Raw genomic sequence first — 25344 nt, 5'->3', positions numbered from 1 at the left:
TTCTCGTTACCAAATTTCCTTCCGTTTCAATCAAGAAAATTGACAATACCATGCTCGCCTGTTAAATAAATCAATTTAGCACGATCGTTCGACCAGAGTAAAGCGTGCATTAGGATAATGGGTACTTGGTTACAGGGAGCTGCACTCCGCTTTAAGAAAACATAGAGCGTTGCTCGTTCCTTCGGCGACCACGTTGGAGCCTCACGTTCCGCACGGAGACATGAATCCGTGTGTGGATCGTAAGTACGCGCGTCGCGTGCTGTCGCTATCGATCAAATAGCAAAGAAAGAAAGAAAGAAAGAAAGAGAGAGAGAGAGAGAGAGCGCTGAGATTGTATTGTGATCGGGGTGACACGGGACGAAGAACAACCAGAAGAAGAAAAAGAAGAAAAAGAAGAAGAAGAAGGAGAAGAACAAGTAGGAAACAGAAACACAAAAAAGAGCGAAATAAAAGAAGCCACGACTGTTAGGCTTATTTCGATCGATTCATTCACTCGAACAACCCCTCACTCTACGATTCGTTTGCGAGAGTACGTTTTCCGCGACGATCCTCCGCGCCTTTGATTTCTTCACCGCTGCGTTAACCGAACCGCCCCACTTTTCCTGACCCCTACCGCCACCCTCACCACCCTCGCCCCCCACCCAGAACGAATTTTAGTCACGCAATATCGAGGTACTCCATAAAAGTATAGACCTTTTAAAAAAGAAGCAAAAAAAAAAAGAAAGAAAGAAAGAAGGGAAAGCAGGCATGAAAGAAACAAAAAAGGTAGTCAATCGTAGCCATTTAATAATTCTGATCTCAAACTTACAAAACTTAGGGTAACTTTAAACCGGAAGGAACGGATATATTGTGTCGCGTTGGAGCGAATCGTTGAGACGAGGCGGAGAAGCAGGCGCTGGATGAAACGTTTCTACGGATACTATTTGATTTTCCGCGAGGATAAACGAGAATGATGAGAAAAGCGAGAGAGCGAGAGAGAGAGAGAGAGAGAGAGAGAGAAATAGCGCGCACGAGAGCGAGAGAGAGAAAGAGAGAGAGAGAGAGAGAGAGAGAGAACACACTCGTCGACGATCTCTTCCTGGTTATATGCGAGTGAACAAATGACGATAGAGACGTAAGATCAAGTAGGATAATAGGTAATAAAAGTCTTTATTACTACGAAACGAACAATTCGATCTGCGCGACGCGTTTTACACGTTCGCCGCGTGTGTCTCGACATCGATAGTGTGTCTACCATAGAAAGGTCTCTGTGTATTTACGGCATGTCGTAATTGTATCATCACACCGACGTAATCCTTAAGTACGAAGTTCTATACTGGCGTAAGAAGTTTATAACAAAGTCGCGATCGGTTCCTCGTCGTCGATCGGAGATCCTCGATCCTCTTTTCTTTTCTTTTCCGTTCGTCCGCCCTTTCTTTTCCGTTCGTCGATTTATTTCGAACCTCCGGTTCCCCGCCCACGCCCCACCTCTCCCCTCCACCCCCCCCCCCCCTTTCGATTACACGCCCCCGCGTGATCCCCCGGCCCCCCCAGGCAGGGACAACCCCCCCCCCCCCGCCCCCGCCCCCCAATTGAAACCGAACTAAATGAAAGAAACAAGTCGAAAAAATGGAACGAGTCTTTTCGTACGTTGCTTAACGTTCTCGCCCGCTTTTTTACCAAAAAAAGAAAAACCTTTGTCTGTATTTACTTCGAACATTATTCGCATACGTTGAAACCGAATTTTAATAAAATCCACAATTGAAATGCCGTGTTGTTTGGTGTTCCGTGTCGCGCTCAGTTTGCGCCCCTCAGCCACTTGGAAAGTTATATCCTTGGTGATTGTTATATGGAAGACGATAGTTTTTATTTTAGTTTGTGCCGTTTCCCCTGAAATCGTCCAAATGTGCATTGTATTAACCCTTTGCACTCGATGCCATTTTAACCGTGAATTTTAAATAATTTTTCTGATGTACAGTATTTCCATTTAAGTAACAAAGTGCATTTTATATATACTAAATTAACTCTTGTGATCCATACCAAATCTTTCATTTTTAACAATATATCCAGAATTAAACTTTGTTGCTATTAAAGTTATTTTAGTAGGTAACGGAACAATTATAGTGGTGCCACAGAATCACCACTCGAGTGCAAAGGGTTAAGTGACATTTGAAGATTGTCATCGTATGTTGGTCGAGCCATAATAGCGACATTTGTCAAAATTATATTGACAAAGTATGATATCAATTTTATAACCTTGACAGGAAATTATTGTCGGATAAATATGTTAGTAAAATTATAAGGTATTATTTATTATTATTATTATAATTATGATTATTATTATTGTTATTATTATTATTATGTAGTGTGTATTACGATGCATTATTTGGGAACCTTCAGGGCGAACGGTGCACAGTATTCAGTATGTGTGACTGCATGCATGTATAATAAGTGAAAGACCAACTAAATCGTTCTAACGAGTACTATACAGGATAATTCATAGTCGAAAGGTTGGCCAGTGAGAGCTGCAGACATTAATACCTTCGCAAACAGAATCGGATGTTGATGTTTTTGCAACAGGCATAATGGTAAATTACGTTTCGAATAATCGAACTGGGTCAGAAATAACTTCCGCCGCGGAGGATGAGCACTCGACAAGTAATAATTAAATAAGAACAATAAAAACTCTTGCGTTTAAACATAACTATCGAATTGTAAGAAATAGACGTCAGATTTCATGAGTTTATAGTACACTTGAATGTGGAGAATGAGTTAAAATAAACATTTTAAATAAATCTTGCGAAACTGTCCAATGAAACCCTTAACGAATAACCTTTCATTCGATTACAACTTCTGTAAATAGTCTCGCAGTTGATATCTTCATTCAATTACGATAGCCATCAGTCAAAAGTGAAACATTGTCGAGTGGAAGTTATTTATGACTGAACCCAAACAGGTCTACGACCGAGCCCTATCGTTCAAGAATTTATCTTCAACGTGCGTGTCGACGATTAATAAAACGATTAGCGTAAGACTCGTCGTTGGTCCCCGAATAGATCGGCCGAAATTAATTCGCGAGCATCCAAGATGGGCGTATCATCGCTTTCACTATGATTGGCAGTCGCAACGAGTTGCAGCCGAGGCACTGAAATTCGCTCGAGAAACCTTTCACGAAAATGGAAGGCGGTTTTTAGTGGATCGTATCAAGCGAAGTGAAGCCGATCGATGGGAACTTATAGCGAGCCGTGTTCATCCTGCAACGAAGCGACCGTTCCGTTTCATAAATCAATACGAAAGACATCGCGGGCTTTACGACGGCTTCGCCTTCCCTTTTTTTGATGTTTCGCCGGCGTTCACGAGCGACCCCCCTCCGTCGCGACCACGCGAAACGCCCAGGGTAAGTGTGCCGCTAATCCGAACGAATTTCAATAAAGTTACAGGGTCCTTAAACCGAGAAACATTTTCTTTACTGTCTAGATTGCGCGGATAGCCTCCGTTCCACGAATATTTCAGATTCCTCGCATACGAACGCCGGAGATGGGCACTGGCCGGATGAGACGAGTTGTCGGATGGAGCTGTAATAAGCGGACCAAAGATTTCATAGCCTGTGCACCATGATCCACTGATTCTCCAACGGAGAAGATAGCGTTAGGGATCTTCATCGGTGAAACTGAAGGGTTTTAAACTTGACGAAGTTCAGTATACCGTATCTTTATTGCGAATGGTCATATCTTGATGCGTCACTTGGCCCTCTTTAAAAGGCAAAGTTTTTATTTCAGTGGCGCTTTGTTTATTTCGATCCAATGTATCTGTGTCATATGCAGTTACATGTCTGTTAACGTAGCCAACCGACTTTAGTTATTCTTGGTTCCTTGGAACAACCTGGAGTGTTAAACAATTCTTTTTTAGCTGACCGAAAGTATCGTCGCTCTACTGCACTTTCTTCCCGCCCTCCAACGAATATAAAACAATTAGCTACAGGAGACCTTCTGGTGCCACGTTATGTAGGCCAGCGGCAGCTCAATTTAAATCCTGCTGTGCCTCACTAAAAGCAATTTTTGTTTGTTTTATTTCGTAAAAAGCGTATAAGTATACTTGAGCAAGAGTGAAATACGCAAAATATTTTGCAAGAATGAAGCATGCAAGATATCATAAACTTGGGATCCGCAAAATAATGGAACAGAGGAATTTAAATATCTGTGAATTTCTCATGTTTATTTTTTATTGCAAATACCAGAGATTTGCCGTTAAATGCAATACTTTGGGACATCAGTTCCTGATAATTTAAAAATAGCGCCATTTGAGACAAGTGGGTCCCTCTTGTAGCAGAACTTCGAAGCTTCTTTCGGACTTTTTATAGCGCCAATTGGTGTAGCGGGAGAACGCTCAAACTACTAGCCAAATTACCGACTATCGATTTTGGCTAACAGTTTGAGCGTTTTCCCGCTGCACTAATTGGCGCTATAGAAAGTCCGAAAGAAGCTTCGAAGTTCTGTTACAAGAGGGACCCACTTGCCTCAAATGGCGCTATTTTTAAATTTTATCTTTTCTTTATTTATTTCTTGTTTCCAGTTCTGCAAACAATAAAGTGGTATTTATAAAGTAATATTATTTATGGGACGGTTTCGTTTATGTTTAGTTTATGGAATGGTTGGATCATTAAGGATAATAAAGATGAATACAGGTACAATATATACTTTATTTCTCTATGTATATATAATACAGCGTGTAAATTTGCACAGATTTTCAATAAAGCAATATAAGATAGATAAAAAGTGAAAATGATCAAGTATTCGTAAATATTTATGGATTGCGATTTTTCTGATTTCAATGGACATTAATGTTTCTTTGAAAACTTAAAGTGTTCAGAAATAACAAATATTACATAAGAAGTAAAAAATTTAAATGAAGCTTAGCGCAAAATTTTCACCAATATCAAAAACTGATTTCGAATCACGCAGCAGCGAAAATATAATAAACGGGACAATTTCATTTCGATCCATTCATACCGTATTAGTACAATCATTCCTTCTTATTATAATAATATGAAAAATTTATACCTTTCTATAAAAATGGAACAACGTGATAAGTAGGACAAATGTTTATCTGAAACTATTTGGAAAAACGTAGAATATTTATGGAAGTATGTTTTATGTACATACGGAAACGTGATATGATAAGCTAAGATAAACGGGTTTAAAAATAACCAACAATGTGTACCATATGTTTGAAATATTTCTTAAAATATAAGATATATTGCTATTAAAATAAGATAACAGTTGAAATTCGTAACTGATTATAGAAATAATAAATTGGAATATTGCCCACGTTCTTCTATAGTGAACAGAACAAAAATTTATTTGGCTGAGATTACTTTTTTCCGGGCATGAAACTCTTTCTGCATAATTAGGAGATAAGTAACATGTTCCAAGGTCCCTTTACTCGTCAATTACCTTTATACAACTATAATTTATTGAACAAACAAAATATTGTAAATTGATTTAACAGTATACAACATGCTAATCTATCTATAAAAATCTTAAAAGTTCGTATGTACTAATTTACGTTAAATCTTTAGTTAACCTGAGAAATTTGGAAAAAAGAAAATTATTTTATAATAATACTTTCTCTATCATTATACATCTCGCCTTCCAAATCAATTATACATGCTTACAATTTTGCCCTTTAACCTTCGAAAGCAACGAAGTGATGTAAATGTTCCCTTGTAGGTAACTTACTCGTACGTATACGTACACGTATACATAGAGAGCCAATATACAGGACGTTTCATAAAATGTGATAAATTTTGGAAATAAAAGATTCTTTAAAAATAAACCTAACCCTTGATGTTTCCACATGCTGTTATACAAAATGTTTTGAATTATTATCGTTTTACCATAACGTGAGCATTTACGTCTCTATCGGCTATTTCCTTTATCCCTAAGATTTAGTCTTATAAAACTTTCGAGTTCTTCAAACCATTTTTCTTCCTTTCCTTTTCCAAAAATATATGCGTACTTTTAAACCTTATTTCTATATCGTGAATCTCTTATTTCCCGAATATAACACACATTAAAAAACATCTTGTACATATACGTGGTTGATATACATGTGTAATATAAAGAATCTTATACCTTATAACAGATCGTTAATTTAAATCTACAAAAGAACTCGATAAAACGTGTACTTATTACGTAATCTTAAATCAAATATTACATTCAAAATTTCTATAAAAATGATAATTGCTTCTCAAGCATAAACGATTGTAACATTTACATAAATTTTTACAATTTGAAAATAGTAAATAACATTATTCAATGAGTTTCATATGGAGTCCTTTTGCAATTAATAATACGATATATTTATCGTAGTAATGTAAATCTAGATAACAAAAAATATATATTTTACAGTACCATTAGTTTACTATGGTTTTTAAATAAACTGTTATCTTCATATAGATTACATGGTAATCTTTACCACAAGAGTTATCAATCTGGATCACTGTTCCCGTAAAACCGATAAACATTTTTTGAGCAATTCCGAGTGTGCCTATAAATAAAAATAATTTCATAAAGCGCCGTGATGTATAGAAATTTATTGAAAAATAAAAAACGCCCTTACTTTTGCATGTTTTATTTCTAATTCTGTTAATTCGATTAAATTCTTTCTAAAAGCAGCTACCCTCCTCGTTTTGAAATCCGTTAATTCTGTAATTAATATTAGGTTTTTACATTGAATTAAATAAACTATCGACAACGAAGAAGATATAATTTGTACCTTCTTTTCCTTTCTCTGACATCTGTTCAAACTTTTCGCACGCTTCCGTTTGAGCTTTTTCTGCCTATATTAACAAAAATAATCAAAGTTTTAAACATTTGCGCTATATAAAAATGTTAATAGTTAAATTAATATAAAAAATTTAGGTTTTATAATATATATATAAAACCAAATGATGCATGCAAGTTCTAAACTTTCATTATTGAAGTTTAACATTGAATTTCTCATATGTATCAATATCTATGCTAACTTATGCTGTGTGTTCTATTATAAAAACCTATTTTGTTTTAACGCATTTAATGGTTCTTAAATAAATTATTATAAGATTTCATCATTGTTGAAGAAAAATAAAAATACATGCAATTTCTGCTCATGCATAACATTTAACATACTGACTTGATGTGTAATCATTGATTTCAGTGTTTTCAGTTTCTCCAACATACAGACAGTAATATATATTACGTACACACTAAAATCTATTTCCATAAAATTTATTTTTGTACATTGCAGAATACAACTTTACCATCGCCAATATTCTCACGATTATCTAACTTCGATCGTTTAAGGCCACACCTATTATTGAACTCTCCAAATTTAAAAAGTTTTAAAATAATATAAATAATGGTGTTTAAAGTCGTCCTACGATTGTATAATTTTCTAAACATATATTTCTTATAGTTATGGTCTGCAATATATACATATATGTATATCATGTACACTTTGAAATAGTGTACATAGAAACTGAGAGCTAAAACTGATGTTATTAATAGTAGTGTGTACTATAACATGGCGGCAAATGTACAAATAGAGAAAAACACACCTCAGCAACCTCCACCGCCTTGATGAGCAAGAAAAATTAAATTTCTCATTAGATTCTATGCATGCTTAAATTGAACATTGTACGTTATACACATGTTCTCATAGATTAAGACTATTAAAGACAATTTCAATTAACAGTTTGCAAAATGTTGCACTTTTGTATCAGATAAGAAATTAATAAGTATAGTGACATTACAGTGGCCAATTTCAAAGAAAATTATATTTTCCTTTCTGTATAATTTCTACTCCGAATAAATTCATAAAAAATAATATACTCACAGCATGGACGTCTTTATTTTTGGCACGGGCTTTCTCAAGAGCACGATTTGCAGATTCATATGCATGTAAAGCTTTCAATCTTCTGAAAAGCAACCGTTTGGCTGCAGCTGTATCCCTCATGTAGTACCGAAGAGTGTCTGACAATTTTAAGTCCTCATCAGATGCTACTCTGCCCTCAACTTTCTATTACATTACAACATTAATGATATAACTACTACGAATAGCGAAATTAGAAAAATTAAGATCAAAGCATCTTACTCTTAGCTTCTCAAATGTCTCCGCAATTTTTGTTAGAAATCTCTCCAGTTTACCATTATCGGTTGTAGCTAATTGTAAAAGATTCGTAGATATTTTTATGTATGAATCTGCCACATCTTTGTGCTTCGATGTTTGGCGATCTGCGCGAGTCGTTGCTTCTTTCAAATTCTGGTGGTAAGTTTGTAAAAATGTCATTTCCTGATCAAAAAAGTCATTTACATCTTTTACAGTTGCTGACAAATAATATTCATCCGTTGTGGTTGAGAAAGATTTTACTAAACCCCCAAACATTTCCATTTTGTTCTTCCCTAAAATAAAATTGATAATGTATATATTTTCTTTCCACCTTAAATGATAGTTGTATCATAATATCATCAAGTGAAACAAAAATTTTATTCAAGCATCAAAATCTTTACCTCTCACACAAAGATCTTGATCATATTCTAAAAACACTCTTAAATTATGATCGTTTCGAAAAACTGGGTGATTTGCTAGTCTAGTTAAAAACATTTCGTGCATGGCAACAGTTTTCTTAAATGTAGCTAAATACTCGCTGTAATAAAAGTATAACATTATAAAATGAAAGTTATTTTAATCAAGCTAGGCTTACGTTAAGATCTTGAGTACATTTGAATTACTACTTACGCTTCTAGTTCCTGCTTCATTTTGTTAAATTCTTCCCGAGTCATATTACCTTCACCTTCTCCAAGCTTTTGTAACTTTTCTCGAGATGCATCAAAATCTGGCCTTGGCGGACAAGGTGGTATCTAAAAATATATAATTCCATCGCACGTGAGTTATCATAATTTGGTATACTCGAAATTTGTAGCTCGTTAGAAATAAAAGACATACAATGTAGCCAGCATAATCTTCGTTCTCCTCAAATCGATCGTGTAACCATACAAACTCTTCATGTTGCCTTACAACTAAATTATCCCGTTTTTGAAAGTTCGGCATGGTAGTCTCTGTGTGCACAGTAAACTTCACTTTATCCTTTTCACTGAGAGCATCCGAAATGTCTACCTGGAGTGATTTATCGGAGAGGTCTACATTATCTGCATGAATTGTCTGTAAATGTAAGCACCAGAAATTAGACACAGGAGATCGTGAAGTACAAATATCAAATATGTGAAGAATTAAAATTCAAGTAATCGTTATCAAAACAAAACGATAGAAAAAAAAAAAAAATAGTAAGAAAGAAACCAATGTGAGTACCTTTTTAGGGGGAACGTTACTTAAAATATCGGCAGTATCACATATGCCGTCCTGAAACATTTTGCTCAATTAAAGAAACGTGCACAAAATATTTGTAATACCGTAAAATTTGCAACTAGAACGTATTAAATCCGTTATGAAGTTCTATCGGCGGACTAGTGATAACAGGTTCCACCTACCATCATGGCGTCCAAGCGTCTTTTTGACACGTTTTGCGTTTCACGATATGGGACTGTCAGAATGAATCCGATAATGATCTCGGCTAAGCTCCCGCGGTCGGCTTTTCTCGGCGCAGAGATAATTCCTCTCGTGCTTATTAACTCGTAGAGACGGTCATCACAGGCTAACTTTCCGCTGGTAAAACACGCTTAACCGAATCATAACATGTCAGAATGCGGTATATTCGGGAGACATATGCTTATAAATCAGCTGTAATAATAAGACAGTTGTACGTCAACTCATAAATTCCAGTAAATTGTCAATCCACGGTATTCTGTTTAACGTACATAGTCGGTATCGGCGGAAACAAAGCGAGATAAAATTTTGGTAGATTTGAGAATACTCCCTTGACACACGTGTCAAGCACATAAATATCTACCGACTTGTCGTTAGATGTCTATTAGGAAGTACGAATACAATTTGTCCACTTCCAACAAGTCGAATCTCTGACAAATATAAATATTAATGAGCTGATAACGCCAAAACAGAGCCATTAAATATCTTCAAATCTTTTCAAATTAAAATCCGTACATTTCCAAATACGTCTAGAACTGTACCAAGGACAATATTAATCAATCTTTTCAATGCAGTCGCATACGTAATTGATAGTAGTGAAAACGATGACACGATGGTATTTTAATTAAGTATAGGAACAGATACTGCAAAACACAAGTCAGTATTTTCATTATCTTTTCATTTCGTATCTTGAAGCGACGGTATGTTTCGGAATCGTGAATGAACATCTACCTGTCTAAAGCACTAAAGTTACATTACATGTGTAGTTTTTGCTCGCTGACAGAAAGTTTTCTTCTGCTCTATGTAACCTATATGAACGACCCTCGGGTTTCTGATTACGTGTATATTAATTTCAATCAATATTTTCCTATAACGTTGTTTACCTTTTTGTGATTCTTTATACGTAAGTTTAATACATCTACGATATTCCGTGTTGTAAATTTCGACGAAACAGTGCAGTATAAGCGAATTCGATCTATTTGGAGCAATATTAAATGATCGGAGTTAAACATTGCTGAATGAAATCTTTACGAGATATTTGCTTGGATGATTTTTTACCCGTGTTTATGTTATTATTATTAGATATTTTCTAAAATTTGTTCTTTTATGTGTTTATGTCACGATATATAGAGGTATCACAAGATAATTATAAATTGCTCATTGAAGTATGGTTATCAGCTGCTCATATAATGTTTAGACTACTATAAATGGGTTTTAAATAGTATTTTCTCATCAATAATTTAAAAAATTAATAATCATTCGATAAAATAATGATTCAGTACATTTTCTAAAATGGAGTGAATGAACACATTTGCATTTTTGTTTTGTTAAGAGCTTTTTAAAGTATGTTACTCGAATATATATGATAGTAATTCACTTTTTTTTTTCAAGATTCAACAATGGCAGGTCAATATGACAAACTATCGTGGAAAGGTAAGCTAGTTCTTAATTGTCTGCTATTATAAATTTTATGTAATGAGTATTTATAATGTTGTTTGAAAATACGATACTCTAATCCTTCTATGAAATTATAATACATTTAGAGGTACGAGACTTGCTGAGAACTTGGAGGGAAGACGGTGAACGTCGAAGTAAAGATGTTGTAGATCTGTGGGAAAAGAAACTGATGGCAAAAATTGATCAGCTAGGCAATGAAAGTACGACAAAGTTCTTTCTTATAAAAATGACTTGGAATAGTAATTTTCATATACCTGCTTAACTGAATAATAATTATTACAAATTTTCATACAGAGTACCTGTTTCTGGAACAAGTTTGTATAGCAGCATTGGACTGTTATAATTTTTCATTAGCCGATTGTTGCATTAAGTTATTGAAGAGACAGTTTCCACATAGCTTAAGAGTTCACAAATATCATGCTATGCATCTTGAAGCACTGGAAATGTAAAGCTCATTTATTCAGATTACTGAATATCGAAGTTTTTTAATTATAATCTATCACTAAACAAGAATAAAATATCATTATAGGTATGATGAAGCATTGGAAGTGCTAGAATCTATTATAAAAAGAGATGAAACTAATGCTGCCCCAAGAAAAAGACGTATAGCTATATTAAAAGCGAGAGGTAGAATGCCGGAGGCCATTAAGGAACTTACTGAATATTTGAAGAAGTTAGCGCGTTTTAATTCTAATATTAAATATAATATACCATAAGGTATTGTATTGATTATGAATGTTTTATCATTTATAGATTTATGAGTGATCAGGAAGCATGGCATGAGCTGTGCGATTTGTATTTACAAGAACAAGAATATTCTAAAGCTGCATTTTGTATGGAAGAACTTATACTGCATAATCCACACAGTCATTTAATCTATCAGAGATATGCGGAAATAAAATATTCTCAGGTAATAGAAGTTCTAATTCATTTTCGATCTGCATTTTTTTTAATTTATTTGTAACAATTTGTGTATCTTCAAGGGTGGATTCGATAACATGGAATTAGCTAAAGCCTATTTTTGCCAGGCTGCAAAACTAAATCCAAATAACATTCGAGCTCTGTATGGTCTACTACTGGTAAGAAGGAAATAGTTGAAATTTTGATACATAATTTAATTCTTCTTAATCAATTATTTACAATATATTTCCAGGCAACAAATAATATTGCTACTTCGCCTAAATGCCCTTCTTCAAAGAAAAAGGATGCTATAAAGTTAAGCGAGTGGGCGGCTAATCAAATCGAGAAGCAATATCAATCAAAAGTTTCAGATGATCAAATTAAAACAGTGGAGGGATTACTAGGACAATTGCAACTTGATGTTTAGATATGCAAATTTATATGTATGTATATGTTTAAATATTGTAACATATGTAAATGTACCATTCATTCCTTACAATTTATATACGAATGCAATTTATTGTGATTAATTTACGAATGTCTACATAATCATCCCGTGACTGATGGAGCAAACTAAAACAAATGTATTGAGATGTTTGCTATGCAAAATATAGTATAACTTATCGATTAAACAATTGATAAAAACCAGTCGGAAATATATACTATTGTAGGAAGCAGTATTAGATCATAAAATAGAAAACTTTATAACTTTGTAACAGCTATAATGTAATAGAATCATTAATGATCAGCTCAAGATACCAAGACTTCTATTATTTTTTATTCAGATTCATCTCGTCGTTATCGAATCTATTACACATTCCTGCACGTCTTGTATGATTCTCTACATTGCATACATCAACGTAAAAGGCAACAATTCAAATAAGTTATACTCTCAAATACTGAATTTGAAGAGAACAATAAATGTTTATTACACATAAAATTACAAAGTCATCTGTTTGAATTTTCTTTATTATTCTGTTCCCATAATTCTCTTTTTTTTGCCTTTTCTGTAGCTTTCTTTAATCGTTTCTCTTTCCTGCTCTCATTTCGTAACGCGAAATACTTTTCCCGGAAATCAATTAAATTCGTGCAATTTATTTCATCAGATTCCTAGAAAAGAAAAAACGAAATATTACTTTCACAGTCATATGATAAAGTTGGTTTGTCCATACCTTGGGATCCTTTATTTTTTCGTAAGTTAATAATCTGCGACTGGTATAATTGCTAAGTACTTGTTCAGAATTGGCTATTAATTCTAAACATGGATGAGTCGGCAAGTGATCTTCCGAATATTGGTCTCTGAAAGATATAACATTGTTTTTAATGAGCCTGGAAGGAAATCGAGATACACCATACGTATTTCAACAATTAAGAATTACTATGCCTTACCTAAATAAAGGAAACCAACATACTAGTCTGCCTTTCATTCTGAGATGTTTGGCAGAGAATCTTAACAGATCTTTATAGATCTGAGGTAGACGATAACCAATTTTTGAAGGAATATGAGAAGATGCTTGGTGCTCTTCTATCACTGGATTTAATTTTGTTGTACCTATCTTTTCTGTTGCTTCTCTTATACCATAAGGTGCTATAAGAAATTATAAAACGATTATTCGGAATGGTATGAGAAATATAATTTAATAATAGGAATTATACTAACGGTCAGTAATTATAGCATCTACAATCATATCTGAACGCCATAGAGGAACAGAGAAGTCTGATACAACAGCATCTACGTAATATGAACTGGTTCCATACTGTTCCATATTTGCTGCAATACTCTCATCTTCTTCTCTAATCTAAAATTAGCTTCAGTCAGTATAATTTGATAACATAAAAAAACAGGTCAATTGAATACCTTTTGCATTTTTCTACTAGGCCTTGTTCGACCATGCAGCATTAAAAAATCTATATCTGTCCCCAATGTATATCCTCCAAAATGAGAAGCCGCAACTAATAAAGAACCAGTTCCAACAAATGGATCAAGAACAAGATCCCCTTTCTGAACTTGAGCTTGATTTGCCATTATTAACGACAATTGAGGATCCATAGATGTATTGCCTATAAATTTTCTGGTTTTCAAGGATAATTTTTGAATCAAGTCTCTTTGTCCACTAGAAATCTAAAAAGGCATAGCTTACAAACAACAGAAACTAATACAATAATGAAATATAAAATTACTTACCCATCGTCCAAAAAATAATTCATAAGGTTTATCAGGAATGTTATTAGGGTCTAGACCATAAAATTCTATATAACATAAAGTTGTGTCTGGATCATTTAATTTCACTGGTCCTTCAAATGGTAAATAACTGAAAGACTTTAATATAATATTAAATCTTCTACTACATTTGTAGTAGTCTATTTAATATAATTCTATTCACATACTTCAATTTTGTTCACTTTTTCCCTTTGTGAAAAGTGTTTACAAAATGTTTCAACTATTACTTTAAATGATTTCTGAGGTCCAACATAATTTTTAATTTCTGAGATAGGATACTTCTTCAATTTATTATGGAGATCTTCATAATGTTTACCATTTGCCCATAATTCTATACAGGATCGCATACAGACTGATCTGCTTGCAATTTTAGACGCAACATCTTCCGATGGTAGATTAACAATCCAATAAGGCTACAATCAGAATAACTTGCGATAAAACAAATGCTCTCTACGCATGTCATCAACTAAATATACTCAAATTTAAACTAAACAAATAATGTGGAAAATATAGCAACAATATTGATTTCTTACATGTTCACTCCAGTTAGGATGATTGCTGGTACTTATGTTAAACATATTAAGAATAGATTCTATTTCCTAAATATAAAAGAAAAAAAAAACAGACAGTAAAAAATTGTAATAAATTAAAGTCGAGTAGAATAATCACTTACCGGTGCTCGAAAATCAACATGTTCATGAGCAAACCAAAACAGATATCTTTTCCATTGATTATTCATTGTCACTAACTGTTCTTCGCAAGTATAAAATCGTCAAAATAATACCGCATACGGGGGTTATAATATACAAATGATAATGTACAAATTATCTATTACTACTAAACAGACGGATTATCAAAACTAGCATCTTTTATTTACATTCATAAAAATTAATGTTCGGAATGCGAACAGTTTCCATTAAATACAATTTTATTCTCGTTCTCTGTTCGTATAAATCATTTTTTCAATTGCTAATGTAATATTTTTTGTTCTACATTATTTGAATTTCAATGTAAATTACATTAGTGGTACATGTGACTAGGAATAGGTTATGATGCACCATAGAATACAATTGTCTAAGTTACCATATACGCGCGAGAGAATGCGGAGGATTATTGTGGGCTGACTGACTCAGGATTTACAGCTGAACAGTGCTGCCCTCGTGGTCAATAATATTGAAAGAAAATACTCCTGATTATGTACATATATTATTAGCTAATATTTATTGTTAATATTTCTTGTTAATATTTCTGGTTAATATCCCTGGTTAAATTGACCAGTTGATTTTAGTCAGTTGACCATTGGTCAATTATTCCTGTTTAGTATATACCAAACAGAAATAATTTATTTATTAGCTTGTTAATTTCATATTAAATACTTAATTAAATTATAAGTATTGTGTAGGAATATTTAAATCATATAGTTCATTTATAAAAAAATCTTCATAGGTTTAGCCTCGTTGAGTCATCTACGGAAGATTGCGAATTATCTTCTGTAGATCATTTCAGCGAACAGTTAATCGTTTTGCCATTACGTCTACTGGCGCTAGTCTTAAATTATAAGTAAAATCTGTAGGCGCCGCCACCTAGCGTACGAAAATAAAACTAACTTGTTGAACAGTTTGAGCGTTCTGCCACTACGTGTAATGGCGCTATTTTTATATTTTCAGCAGTAAATGATTCGTGCCGTTTCTAACACAGCCTCTTACGAGGAAAACGGTATGAATCATCTGCAATTAATTAATAATGCATTTTTCTTTATGTTTTTTATATGTATGAATGCAGAAAATTTCGCTGAACATCTCGGTATCTTTATAAAAATCAAATATATTTGTTTAATTTCTAAACTAGCAAATTTCATGCCATTTTCTGCACTCGTATTTTCCTTAGAGTAAGAGCTATCGGATCTTTAACAAATATTTAATGAAATAGGAAGGGATGGGAAAGGAGCGTGTATTATGTAGTTATATTAATTAAAAAAATTCTATAGTTCTTTTCCATGACACGGTTTTATACTGTCAGTATTAAACAAGTTATTCAATACAACTATTCACATTTCGATTTCGGATTATAATCTCGAAGATAATCCAATACGGATTTCCTCCGCTTGCAAAATATTCGCCAGCATGCCCATGATATTGGTAATATTACCAGCGTAATTAAGAACATGATAGTTCCATAGTAATCGACCAACGAAATATCGTGCCCGTGGTAACGCATGTGCCCCCAATTCGGAAATTTGATCACATGCTCGATGCTCCAAACAGCTCTGTCCAACGGTTTCACTAATTCGTCTTTCACGATCTCTGACATAATTTTAATGTTGTTGTAGTACCTGCAATCATTCTCTGTCGCATCATCTTAGCATCCCCCGCGGCAATAAAAGTCCGCGTATCACGAATTCGTTCGCGACGAGCCGGTTACGCCGCGGTTTATTTCGAGAGCGCGGAGAAGTTTTTCGAAGAAAACGCCGTGCCACGGTCGTATCGAAAAAGAATCTTTCCGCATGCAACAAAAATGAGCCCGAGATGGAATATCGTAGCAGATTTAAATAACGGTGCCGAGACGCGGGACGGCGCAACCGTTTCGAAATGTTTGACGTCGAATCAACCGATCCGCGTGCGATCGATCCGCAGACGTTGGACCGGACGGTTTACTCACGTTTTATTTTCTATAACGTCGGCGAGAGTCCGGGCGATCGACTCCTCGGTGATCGTATCGATGTCCAATGTAAGTCCGATACCGGCGTCCAGGATTTTACGTGCGTTGAAAAGTTGATCCCCGAAAAAGGGGATGGCGACTACCGGCACAGAATAGTGCACCGCCTCCTGTAACGACTGCAATCCGCCCTGCATCACGTAGGCCATCACTTTCGGATGTGCTGCATATAAAAGTGATGCCGGAATCGTGAATCGGCCGGGAGCGATCACCGAGCCGCCTTTTATAGATTATCCCTTCCCGAGGATTCCACTCCTTAAAACTCCCGGGCCGGTTTAACGTTTCTCTTAAAAACCGCACGATAATTTATGAACGTAACGACGCGGTAGACCGATCGGATGTTAAACGTCCGGATACGGTTCCACGATCGGGTAAGATAGGCATCTTTTATAGAAGAAGTTTCGCCACTTGCGGTTTCATTTAGTTCCAGGCATTCCGCATTTATAGACTATGAAATTGTTTCTCCTGCGAACGATATTGATCGTCATAGGCGCGACAAGCGGTGAGCGTGGAAACCAGTGCGAGTCTCTTTCACATTTCTCGTTTTAAAGTTGCGGAAAATAAGGCTCTTTCGTAGAAAATAATATAATAATAAACCTGGCGAATGATTCAAATAAATACAGTTTTCTCGTCATTATATAGTTATAGGACTTGATAGATGTTAATTGTGTTTGACGACAGAGAGTTTCTGCAAGCGAAGTTGAATGTTAGACCGATTGGTTTCCGAGCACCGCGTATAATTTCGTCAGACATTTCCGACGCGGTTCGGCGACCGCGGCAGATCATTTTTAACGTAGCGACGATCGTAATTGCTCGTTTTACGGGTGACGGGGCGAGGCGTCACACGTTGTCAACGCGGATCGGGGTTCCGGCGAGGCGCTTCCGCCGACAAGAAACTTCTCCGCCGTAATCCTGGCGGCGCGCGTCGACTTCCGGAAACTACGAAAACCCCGCGTAATAGGCAATTGAATTGAAATTCTCATTATTTGCATCGCGGCCGTGCCCGCTCGCCCCCGCGGCCCCCCGCGCCTTTAATACGTTTTCCAGCCAGAGCGGCGGCGTCGGCGGCGGCGCGGCGAAGGGAAGGCGAGCGGTAACCTGTCTGTCAATGTGTACGAAAGTTCGCGCCTGCTTGCATTTGCATCGAGACCGGGGCGTTACCGCGAACGATGCGGAGTTGTTTGTCAGAATTTCCCGGGAGAATTTCGCCGCGGCGGCGTGTCATGAGTTATCTTTTCGTTTCGGTATGAATCGACCCCCGGATCGCGCGGTTCCACCACCACCACCACCACCACCACCACCCCCGTCGCCCGACCCTGTCGCCATCGCCCTTTGGATCATCGAGATGTAGTCGTTTATTTTTTTCCTCCCCATTTTTTATTTCGACTCTTTCTCAACCGCACCTCTGGGTACCGCGGGAAACATTGCCGTTCGAATATCCGCGATAACGAGACAACGCGCGCGCTCCAGAGAACGTTTCCCACTATCGAGCCTCTTTCTCGAAACTGCAGGCAGCCGGATATACCAAATGCCTTTGCTTGTTTCGACTGGAAATTGTCCGCAGCGCGAGCAAAATTAAACAGAATTAAATGGAAATCAAGGCGCGGTCGGATCATCAGTGGAAACGCGATTATTTCGCTATAATAATATCGTGTCAGCAGCGTTTTAAAAATTTCGAATACGATCACTAAATACAAATGTTACTCGCTTATTTGGAATCGATAAAAAAGAATATTTTCAAATATTTAAAATGAACATATCCTAATAACGTTAAACGATATTCAACGTTAATATTCGTTGAATCTCCTTTTTAGAAGAACGCGCGCTTTAACCGCGACAGTACTTTAGTTGCAGATATATTTAGTTGTCAATTGACCAGTTTTAACCCTTTCGCTACGAGCGTCGCCTATAGGCGACATCCGCGCGATGACCTGTGTGTACGAGTGTCGCCTATAGGCGACATCCGCGCGACGACCTGTGTGTACGAGTGTCGCCTATAGACGACATCCGTGCGACGACCCGTGGGTACGGGTGCCGACCTATTTGTTGACTATATAAGTCGACGTATAATCAACTGTTGACTCTAATCGATGTGTATTCCTATAATACGATGTAATAGTTGTTATGTAGCTCTTAAAAGAGTGTACATACAAGTCAATCACAAAGTGGCGTTGAAAAACGTTAATCCGAATATCGAAGACTACTGACGAGCAAAGTGTACACTTCGCGGCGCGGTGACCCGTACAGGGGCGTCACTCCGGCGGCGCGGACTGCCGTAAGGAAAGGGTTAATAATCATTAAAAATCTCGTCCCTTCGGTAAATCTATTTCCACCGAGAATATCCGATGTTCCGCGAAATGTGCCGGAAAGTTACAAAGTTCGCGACCGATCGTGTAAAAATGGCCGCCGACGAGGTCGTTTACAGGGTGTTTCGCCGGCCGGGGAAATTAACATCCCTCGGAAAACGAAATGGCCGGCGCGGCGTGTGCCGGGAAAGGGAGGCGAGGGCAACTTCGTTAAGTATCCGTGCGGGTTCGGTGCGCCGTTGAATTCTGTTTAACGAAGAGACCGTCGCGAGGAGTTTCGACGAGTTGCGTATATAAATCGAATAGAGACGCGATAATTAAGGGGCGATACGGTATGGTTGCGCAACAGCTGTTCGCCGGCCCGAAAAATAATGATCGCCGCTTCCTATCGGCCCCGTCCCAATCATAGAGCGCCATTGTAGCCTGGCGAACAGTGTGGATCTTTCATCCGCATCGATCGTTTCCTTCTTCTTCCCGTACTATGTCGTAACCCGGGGAACTGTTAATTTAATTGCCCGACCGCTAAGACGCTTCCATTTGCATTCGAACGCGTCGAAAAATTTCATAAGGATTATCGGAGTTATTTGCGAGTCGATCGTTAATATTTATTCGACTCTCTGTTTGACCCACATAGGGAGTTGAAGTTAATTTTGCCTGTGGATCTTTAATCCGGGATTTATTTTAAGCTCGTTCTTCGTTATTTATTGTCCGCGGCTATTTCATATTTAAACAATCTCCTGGATGCTTATTAAAGTTTTGTCTTTTAATCCATTAGCCAACGGAATTAAAATATGAATATAATTATAAAACTGTCTACACGGAGCTTTTATTCTAGGCTTACTTGGATTAATATTATTAAATTTTAAATTTTGAAAATATTAACCGGAAGAACTACTGCAAATATTATAAAAAGAGATTGTAAATTGTTATAAAGAAAGTACAATGACAGATAATGAACGATTGAGTCTTTTTTAGGTGAGGGAGCCAGGTAGCCCAACCTTTTATCTTCGAAGATATTCAAGGATGAAAATTTCATTCAGGTATTTAGATTGCGGAGCGTTAAGAGCGTAGAAAATGGCAGAAAAGTTTTTAAATAAAATGGTCGTATAGCAATCGATGCGCAATCCAGGTTAACGTAGGGTATTCGCCACAGCAAACCGACGATTTTCGCAAGCCGGGTGCGAAACGGTTCGCGAGGTGTCGCGTGGGCGTCTCGAAGGTAGCAAACGACTGTCTGGACGGGATGTTTCCATGACAAAAGGGATCGACCTTGGTCGTCGGACGTCGATCAAAAGCCGCGACGGAAAACGTGTATCCCGGAGCGGTCAATTTAGCGGATCAAAGGAGGGGGTGGGGCAGGGTCGGGGGGAGGTTCGACGACGGCCTTACCTAAAACCGCTTGCTGCGGCGCCCACTTCACAAATTTAATGTTAGCCGGATGAATGGCCATGTCCCCGGCATCCTTCCATAGAACTCTTTGCTTGAGCGAGCTGAGCGCGTTGCAGAGGGCGGTCAAAGGGCCGGCCGGCAGCTGATGAGTTTGCAGGTTCGAGCCCAGGGAGAAGTAGATGGCCCCGTGCTGCGCGTTGTCTAGGAATTCCTGGATGTCCTGCGAACAGGATCGTCGGGACGCTAAAGATATCTGCTTACCCGATTGCCCGTCCGATCGTCGGGGATCGGTTATCGATATATCGGATTCGATTCGAGGTCCGCGGGACCGTCGTCTTCGTCCGGCAGGATCGCGGCGCAGGGGGGTCTATGATGCATGCGCATCACGTGGAGCAGAAGGCATTGTTCCGTTAATTGCACAGCTCGGGAGAGAACGCCGGCGAATTTCCGTGCACGTGGATAACGATCACGTTCCGCGTGTCGGTGTTCCGCGTTAATTCCACGTGACGCCGGTACAATTGCGCATCGGGGACAGTGACGTCGGTCTTGCGACGCTTAAAAAACCCCGGCTCATTGTCTCCGGGACAGCGCCGGTCGTCCGAGAGCGTTCCTCGTCTACCCGTTCGTTGACGCTGACACGGTCGCCGTATTATCGGGGGAGGAGCACGAACCGAAAAGAAAAAAAAAAGAAAAAATAGAGAAGAAGAGAAAGAAAAACCGGCAAACCCATCGACCGGAGGAATTGAACGTAAAGCTAAGATTTATTTTCCTTCCGGAGGATGTTCGCGGGTCGGAAACATCGTTCGAAAAATATTGTCCTTGGATCCGAATGGGGCGGGCGCCGAGCCGCCCTCCCCCACCCCCCCCCGTAAATAGCAATGACCTTTACTTTCCCGCCGCCGACGCCGACGCCGCGACCCGGACATAGGTAAACTTTCCCCTGTACCGGTTACCTGCGCCACCGCCACACGTATTTGCCCCCGGAGAAATCATTCTCGGCATCGCGATACCGTCTTGGCACCCCCCACCACCCTACGGCAACTACGCGAAACAACGCTCCTCCAGGAATAATATCTGTAATCGTTAACTGAATTTCGTCCAATATCCAACAACCGAGGGGTGGAAACTACGAGCGCTGCGCGCGCGCGCTCGACACACAATTTTTATTTAATCTCGAGATACTTTGCCGAAAATACGTTTGTTTGATATCCTCGCGTTTTTATATAAAGAATTAAAAGAAAATCGAAGTCGCTCTTTAAACCCTTGCACTATTTCTCTCGCGGTTACGTCGATCAGCACTGCTACGTTCTTAATAATTTCTTTAGAAGAATAATAGAACTTTTGTTTCTTGTATATTACCGTCCTCGATTATTTCTAGACTTTAGATGAGTTATATAAATGACTTCCGATACGTAGAATCTACTGTTCGTATCTATTTACTATGATTCGCTTGGACAAATGAGTTTTGCGTTCCCGCGCTATGAAATGAAATAAAATAAAAGAAGCAAAGATATAAATATAAGACAGAATAAACGTCTGATAAAGACACGGCTATTTTAACTCGATTTAATAGCAATAAATCATCGTCAAGATTTTCACGCGTTGTTATAGCGCGAGGGGTTAACGTGGAACCGCCGCGGTAGTCTCCCGAGCCAGACGGACTGCGTTCCGCAACTCGGGAAAAAGACGACTGGCTGGTCAGTGTCTCGAATTAGTCCTATCCAGGGGAAGACGCGGCGCTGTTCCCGCTCCTAATGGCAAAGTTGCCGGCGTTAGTTACCTTGGGCAGGGCTGGGTACTGGTCGGTGATCTGCAGACTGTGAACTTCGATCACGTTCGGCAGGAGTGGCTTCGGGTAGCCGAACACGTGATTGTTTCCCAGTATCACGAGACTGAAGTTCCTGTCGACGTCGTCGACCGAGACGCCCGTCGTCCACTTGTTAACGATCTTTTGCGCCGCCGGCAAGTGGCAGTGTCTGTAGTATAACCTGGTCCAGCCGGTGTACAGGAGGTTTCGGACGCGCTCGTGCAGGGCCATCCTGTTCGTGAAGCCGAACGCCATGTCCGGGTTGAGCATCGGATCGTCCGGGTTCCCTGGGAAACGAAACAATATCCAGGCGTGCAGGCGCGCCGTTTCGAGGGCGGTCGCGCGCGCGCGCGCGAGCAGAGACAGAAGCGAGCATAGACGCTCTCGAGCGGCGGCTATTAAATTCGCATTCGGACGGCGACGGTAATAATTCTCGCCGCTAGCTGGGCTTCTGTGTCTCGCGATCTATTTCCCCGGCTGACTCGGAACGGCTACATGTTAAAGCACTACCGTGCGATCCGTCCTTTTCCGCGGAACCATCTTCCCCCGATTGCTCGCACTTTCTGCTTCGCAGACAATCTATGTCAATTTCCGGTTACCGCGATGCGACGGGCACCGGCCGCGTTCGAAAGCGCCGGGAACGACAAAGGCGGAACGATCCCGGGGCCAGTTCCATGCCCGGTCGTTCGCGCCACGAGTTCGCTTAAGCCAATTGTTGTTTGGCGCCCCCCGTCAGCTGGGGGCGGATCGCGCTTACCGACCGAGTCCATCACGTACGGCAGGTTACCCACGCTCAGGAATCCGATCAGCACCGGCCAATTGTAATGCTTGACTAGGGCGTAATAACACTGGTACCATAGCTGCTCTATGATCACCGCGTCGAACGTTCTGTTCCTCCTGAAAACGACACTGCCGTAAAACGATCAGCTCTGTACAGGGTGTTCGGCCGCGTCGGATATCTAGGCCAGGGGTGTCCAACCCTTTACGTTCCCTTAACCACATTGTAAGGCGAGTGACTGTTTCAGGCCACCGAAATATATTATCCAACGATAAAGTCAGCTGTTGAGCAGACAGCGGATTTTTATGCAAAATGGAGATCGCAGGCATCCGAAGCTACGTATTTATTGATTTTTTTAATAATAGAAAAGAGACATCGTTTCAAAAGTCAAAAGTCAAATGTACAGATTTAAGTAATTTAAACTTCATTCATTTATGATTTTCTTTTCTTATAAAAAACAGTAAAATTCGACACCCGTGACCCTTTTGTTCCATTGGCAATCTTTTTCTACCATCTACACGGAACTACTCGACCGTCGTAGCTACAGAAATATCAACGCATTTTCGTTGCTTACGACAAGATGAAACTAACATAACAATACGTTCAAACAGCAGAATTATTTATACGTATCGATTGCCCATGGAAAGGTGGAAACGTCTGACACGCGCCGCGCACCCTGTAGACGAAGTCGCCGTAGGTGGAATTACGGTAATTTCTAGGGGTTGTTTTTTCGCGAGCGTACAACGTTAGCAATTTGTTGGCGAAAGGGGGTGGAATCGGGAGGGGAGCGGGCGCCGTGCTATTGCAGCCTTAACGAGGCTACGAAATGAATATTTTCTACGAGTTCTCTCCCGTTTTACAACCGCGGCTGGCATGCGAGCCGGTTCTTAAACGAAATGAATATCCGCATTACGAGATTAGGCCCTCGATCGCCGGGCTGAACAGTTGCTCCTCGCACAGCTCGTTCGCCTCTCGCATGTTCTTCCGCAGAATGCTGTACGGTCCCATGTGCCTGTCGGAAAATCGATAATTTCATTTCTCCGGTTTCGGTGGTTGGGTCGCGATACCGCCGTAACAAACGCCGGAACGCTGTACGGGGTATCTTAGAAACGTCTAATGGAAGTGGAAGATTCCTGGAGTCATTTGACGCAATTTTTTCCTTCAGAAAACATTTCTTCGAGGCGTCGTTAACGAGTTGTTAAGGAAAGATACTGACCAATGAGAGACGAGCTCGGCTGATGCGAGCTAATTTGGTCCGCTCATTGGACGCTATTTTTCTTTAACAACTCGTGAACAAAGCCAGGGATTCTGTTTGCGCCGAGGAAAAAGTTACTTCAAATCACCCGAGAAATCTTCTTCTTCTCTTCATCGCGAATGACTTTTGCGACACCCGGTACCGTCGCCGGTGTAGCACACGTACCTCAAGCCGGTGCAGTCCGCCTTCCGGTAAGTGAACGACAAATCGACGTCCTCGTAGTTCTCGATTGGCGTCTGGAAGATTAGACGTGTTCGTCATAGGAATTCCGTTCACGGCCGACCGTCGTCGATCCGGCAGATCGGCCCGATCGGGGTTTCGGTGTTTGCCGGCCGATTTACATGTGAAATCGAACTCTTGATTTCTCCGGGCAGAGAAACAGGGGGTGGAAGGGGCGACGGGTCCTCCAGGACTCCGCAAAGAGGGACGCATTTAACAAGGAGAAATGTTAGCGAAGGTAAATTGAAGCCGGGCGAAGTTTGCGTAACTTTGAACTCTAGTTTATGGGACGGGGGAGAAAGAAGCTTCGTGGGACGAAGAGCGGGAGGAGGCGAGGGCGTCGGGAAAGAAAGATACGAGAGAGGGAGCGGAGAAAAGTGGAAGTTGCGCGGGACAAGGAGCCGGGAACTTCGTCGAAGGTCGGGGAACGTGGACGGGGGTGGAAACGGGCTGACCGGGGACATGGGAAGACGACGCGGGGGGAACGCCTGTTACTCGATGCCCGGCGTCCCAGTCAAACATCTATTTGAAACATCTTCTCAAACTTCTCTTCATGTCCGAGCGGATATTATCGAATTATTAAATCGCCGTAACTCTTTGCTGTTCCCCGGTGTCTTTCGATAGCTTTCGCGATAACAGATAAGCTCGCTTCTCCACCGTAATTGTATCCCGAATCTCTGCACTGCTTCGAGGCAGCGAGAAACAAGATCGGCGAGGACAAAACGTGGCATAATT

The 25344-nt window shown here is 39.4% G+C and overlaps 4 protein-coding genes across 10 annotated transcripts; 1 reads left to right on the top strand and 3 right to left on the bottom strand.

Moving 5' to 3' along the window:
- Window positions 1-4658: 4658 nt before the first annotated feature.
- Window positions 4659-10202, bottom strand: Snx6 (sorting nexin 6). 4 transcript variants are annotated; one of them, XM_078195938.1, is made up of 13 exons: window positions 10078-10202; window positions 9834-9992; window positions 9507-9756; window positions 9328-9378; window positions 8965-9180; window positions 8758-8879; window positions 8529-8665; window positions 8113-8420; window positions 7855-8037; window positions 7577-7594; window positions 6757-6820; window positions 6601-6686; window positions 4659-6528 (listed from the first exon to the last, which is right to left on the bottom strand). In XM_078195938.1, exons 3-13 carry the CDS (start codon window positions 9510-9512, stop codon window positions 6478-6480), a joined length of 1242 nt encoding a protein of 413 aa, XP_078052064.1. In that variant the 5' UTR covers window positions 9513-9756; window positions 9834-9992; window positions 10078-10202; the 3' UTR covers window positions 4659-6477. The 4 variants fall into 4 exon arrangements, with proteins under 4 accessions (XP_078052064.1, XP_078052063.1, XP_078052062.1 ...); XM_078195937.1 differs by lacking the exon at window positions 10078-10202 and having other exon boundaries at window positions 9507-9970; XM_078195936.1 differs by lacking the exons at window positions 9507-9756; window positions 9834-9992; window positions 10078-10202 and having other exon boundaries at window positions 9328-9497.
- On the top strand, window positions 10026-12346 carry LOC144478198 (ER membrane protein complex subunit 2). 4 transcript variants are annotated; one of them, XM_078195942.1, is made up of 8 exons: window positions 10026-10218; window positions 10954-10995; window positions 11106-11219; window positions 11314-11464; window positions 11549-11692; window positions 11773-11929; window positions 12003-12098; window positions 12173-12346. In XM_078195942.1, exons 2-8 carry the CDS (start codon window positions 10962-10964, stop codon window positions 12344-12346), a joined length of 870 nt encoding a protein of 289 aa, XP_078052068.1. In that variant the 5' UTR covers window positions 10026-10218; window positions 10954-10961. The 4 variants fall into 4 exon arrangements, with proteins under 4 accessions (XP_078052068.1, XP_078052067.1, XP_078052066.1 ...); XM_078195941.1 differs by lacking the exon at window positions 10026-10218 and adding an exon at window positions 10259-10465; XM_078195940.1 differs by lacking the exon at window positions 10026-10218 and adding an exon at window positions 10495-10630.
- Window positions 12347-12859: 513 nt separating this feature from the next.
- On the bottom strand, window positions 12860-15238 carry LOC144478196 (tRNA (guanine(10)-N(2))-methyltransferase TRMT11). Its single transcript, XM_078195934.1, has 9 exons — window positions 14814-15238; window positions 14674-14739; window positions 14308-14553; window positions 14105-14239; window positions 13778-14041; window positions 13580-13718; window positions 13309-13507; window positions 13092-13218; window positions 12860-13029 (listed from the first exon to the last, which is right to left on the bottom strand). Exons 1-9 carry the CDS (start codon window positions 14877-14879, stop codon window positions 12868-12870), a joined length of 1404 nt encoding a protein of 467 aa, XP_078052060.1. The 5' UTR covers window positions 14880-15238; the 3' UTR covers window positions 12860-12867.
- Window positions 15239-16147: 909 nt separating this feature from the next.
- Window positions 16148-24622, bottom strand: LOC144478195 (UDP-glucosyltransferase 2). Its single transcript, XM_078195933.1, has 7 exons — window positions 24556-24622; window positions 24049-24147; window positions 23115-23254; window positions 22331-22644; window positions 20551-20770; window positions 16799-17018; window positions 16148-16472 (listed from the first exon to the last, which is right to left on the bottom strand). The coding sequence occupies exons 2-7, from the start codon at window positions 24141-24143 to the stop codon at window positions 16184-16186; spliced, it is 1278 nt and encodes a 425-aa protein (XP_078052059.1). The 5' UTR covers window positions 24144-24147; window positions 24556-24622; the 3' UTR covers window positions 16148-16183.
- Between the last annotated feature and the right edge of the window lie 722 nt (window positions 24623-25344).

Source organism: Augochlora pura, unplaced genomic scaffold (genome assembly GCF_028453695.1).
Source record: "Augochlora pura isolate Apur16 unplaced genomic scaffold, APUR_v2.2.1 APUR_unplaced_8999, whole genome shotgun sequence".
NCBI lineage: Eukaryota > Metazoa > Arthropoda > Insecta > Hymenoptera > Halictidae > Augochlora > Augochlora pura.
The sequence above is the reverse complement of the archived record's forward strand: the minus strand, read 5'-3'. Positions and strand labels throughout refer to the sequence as shown.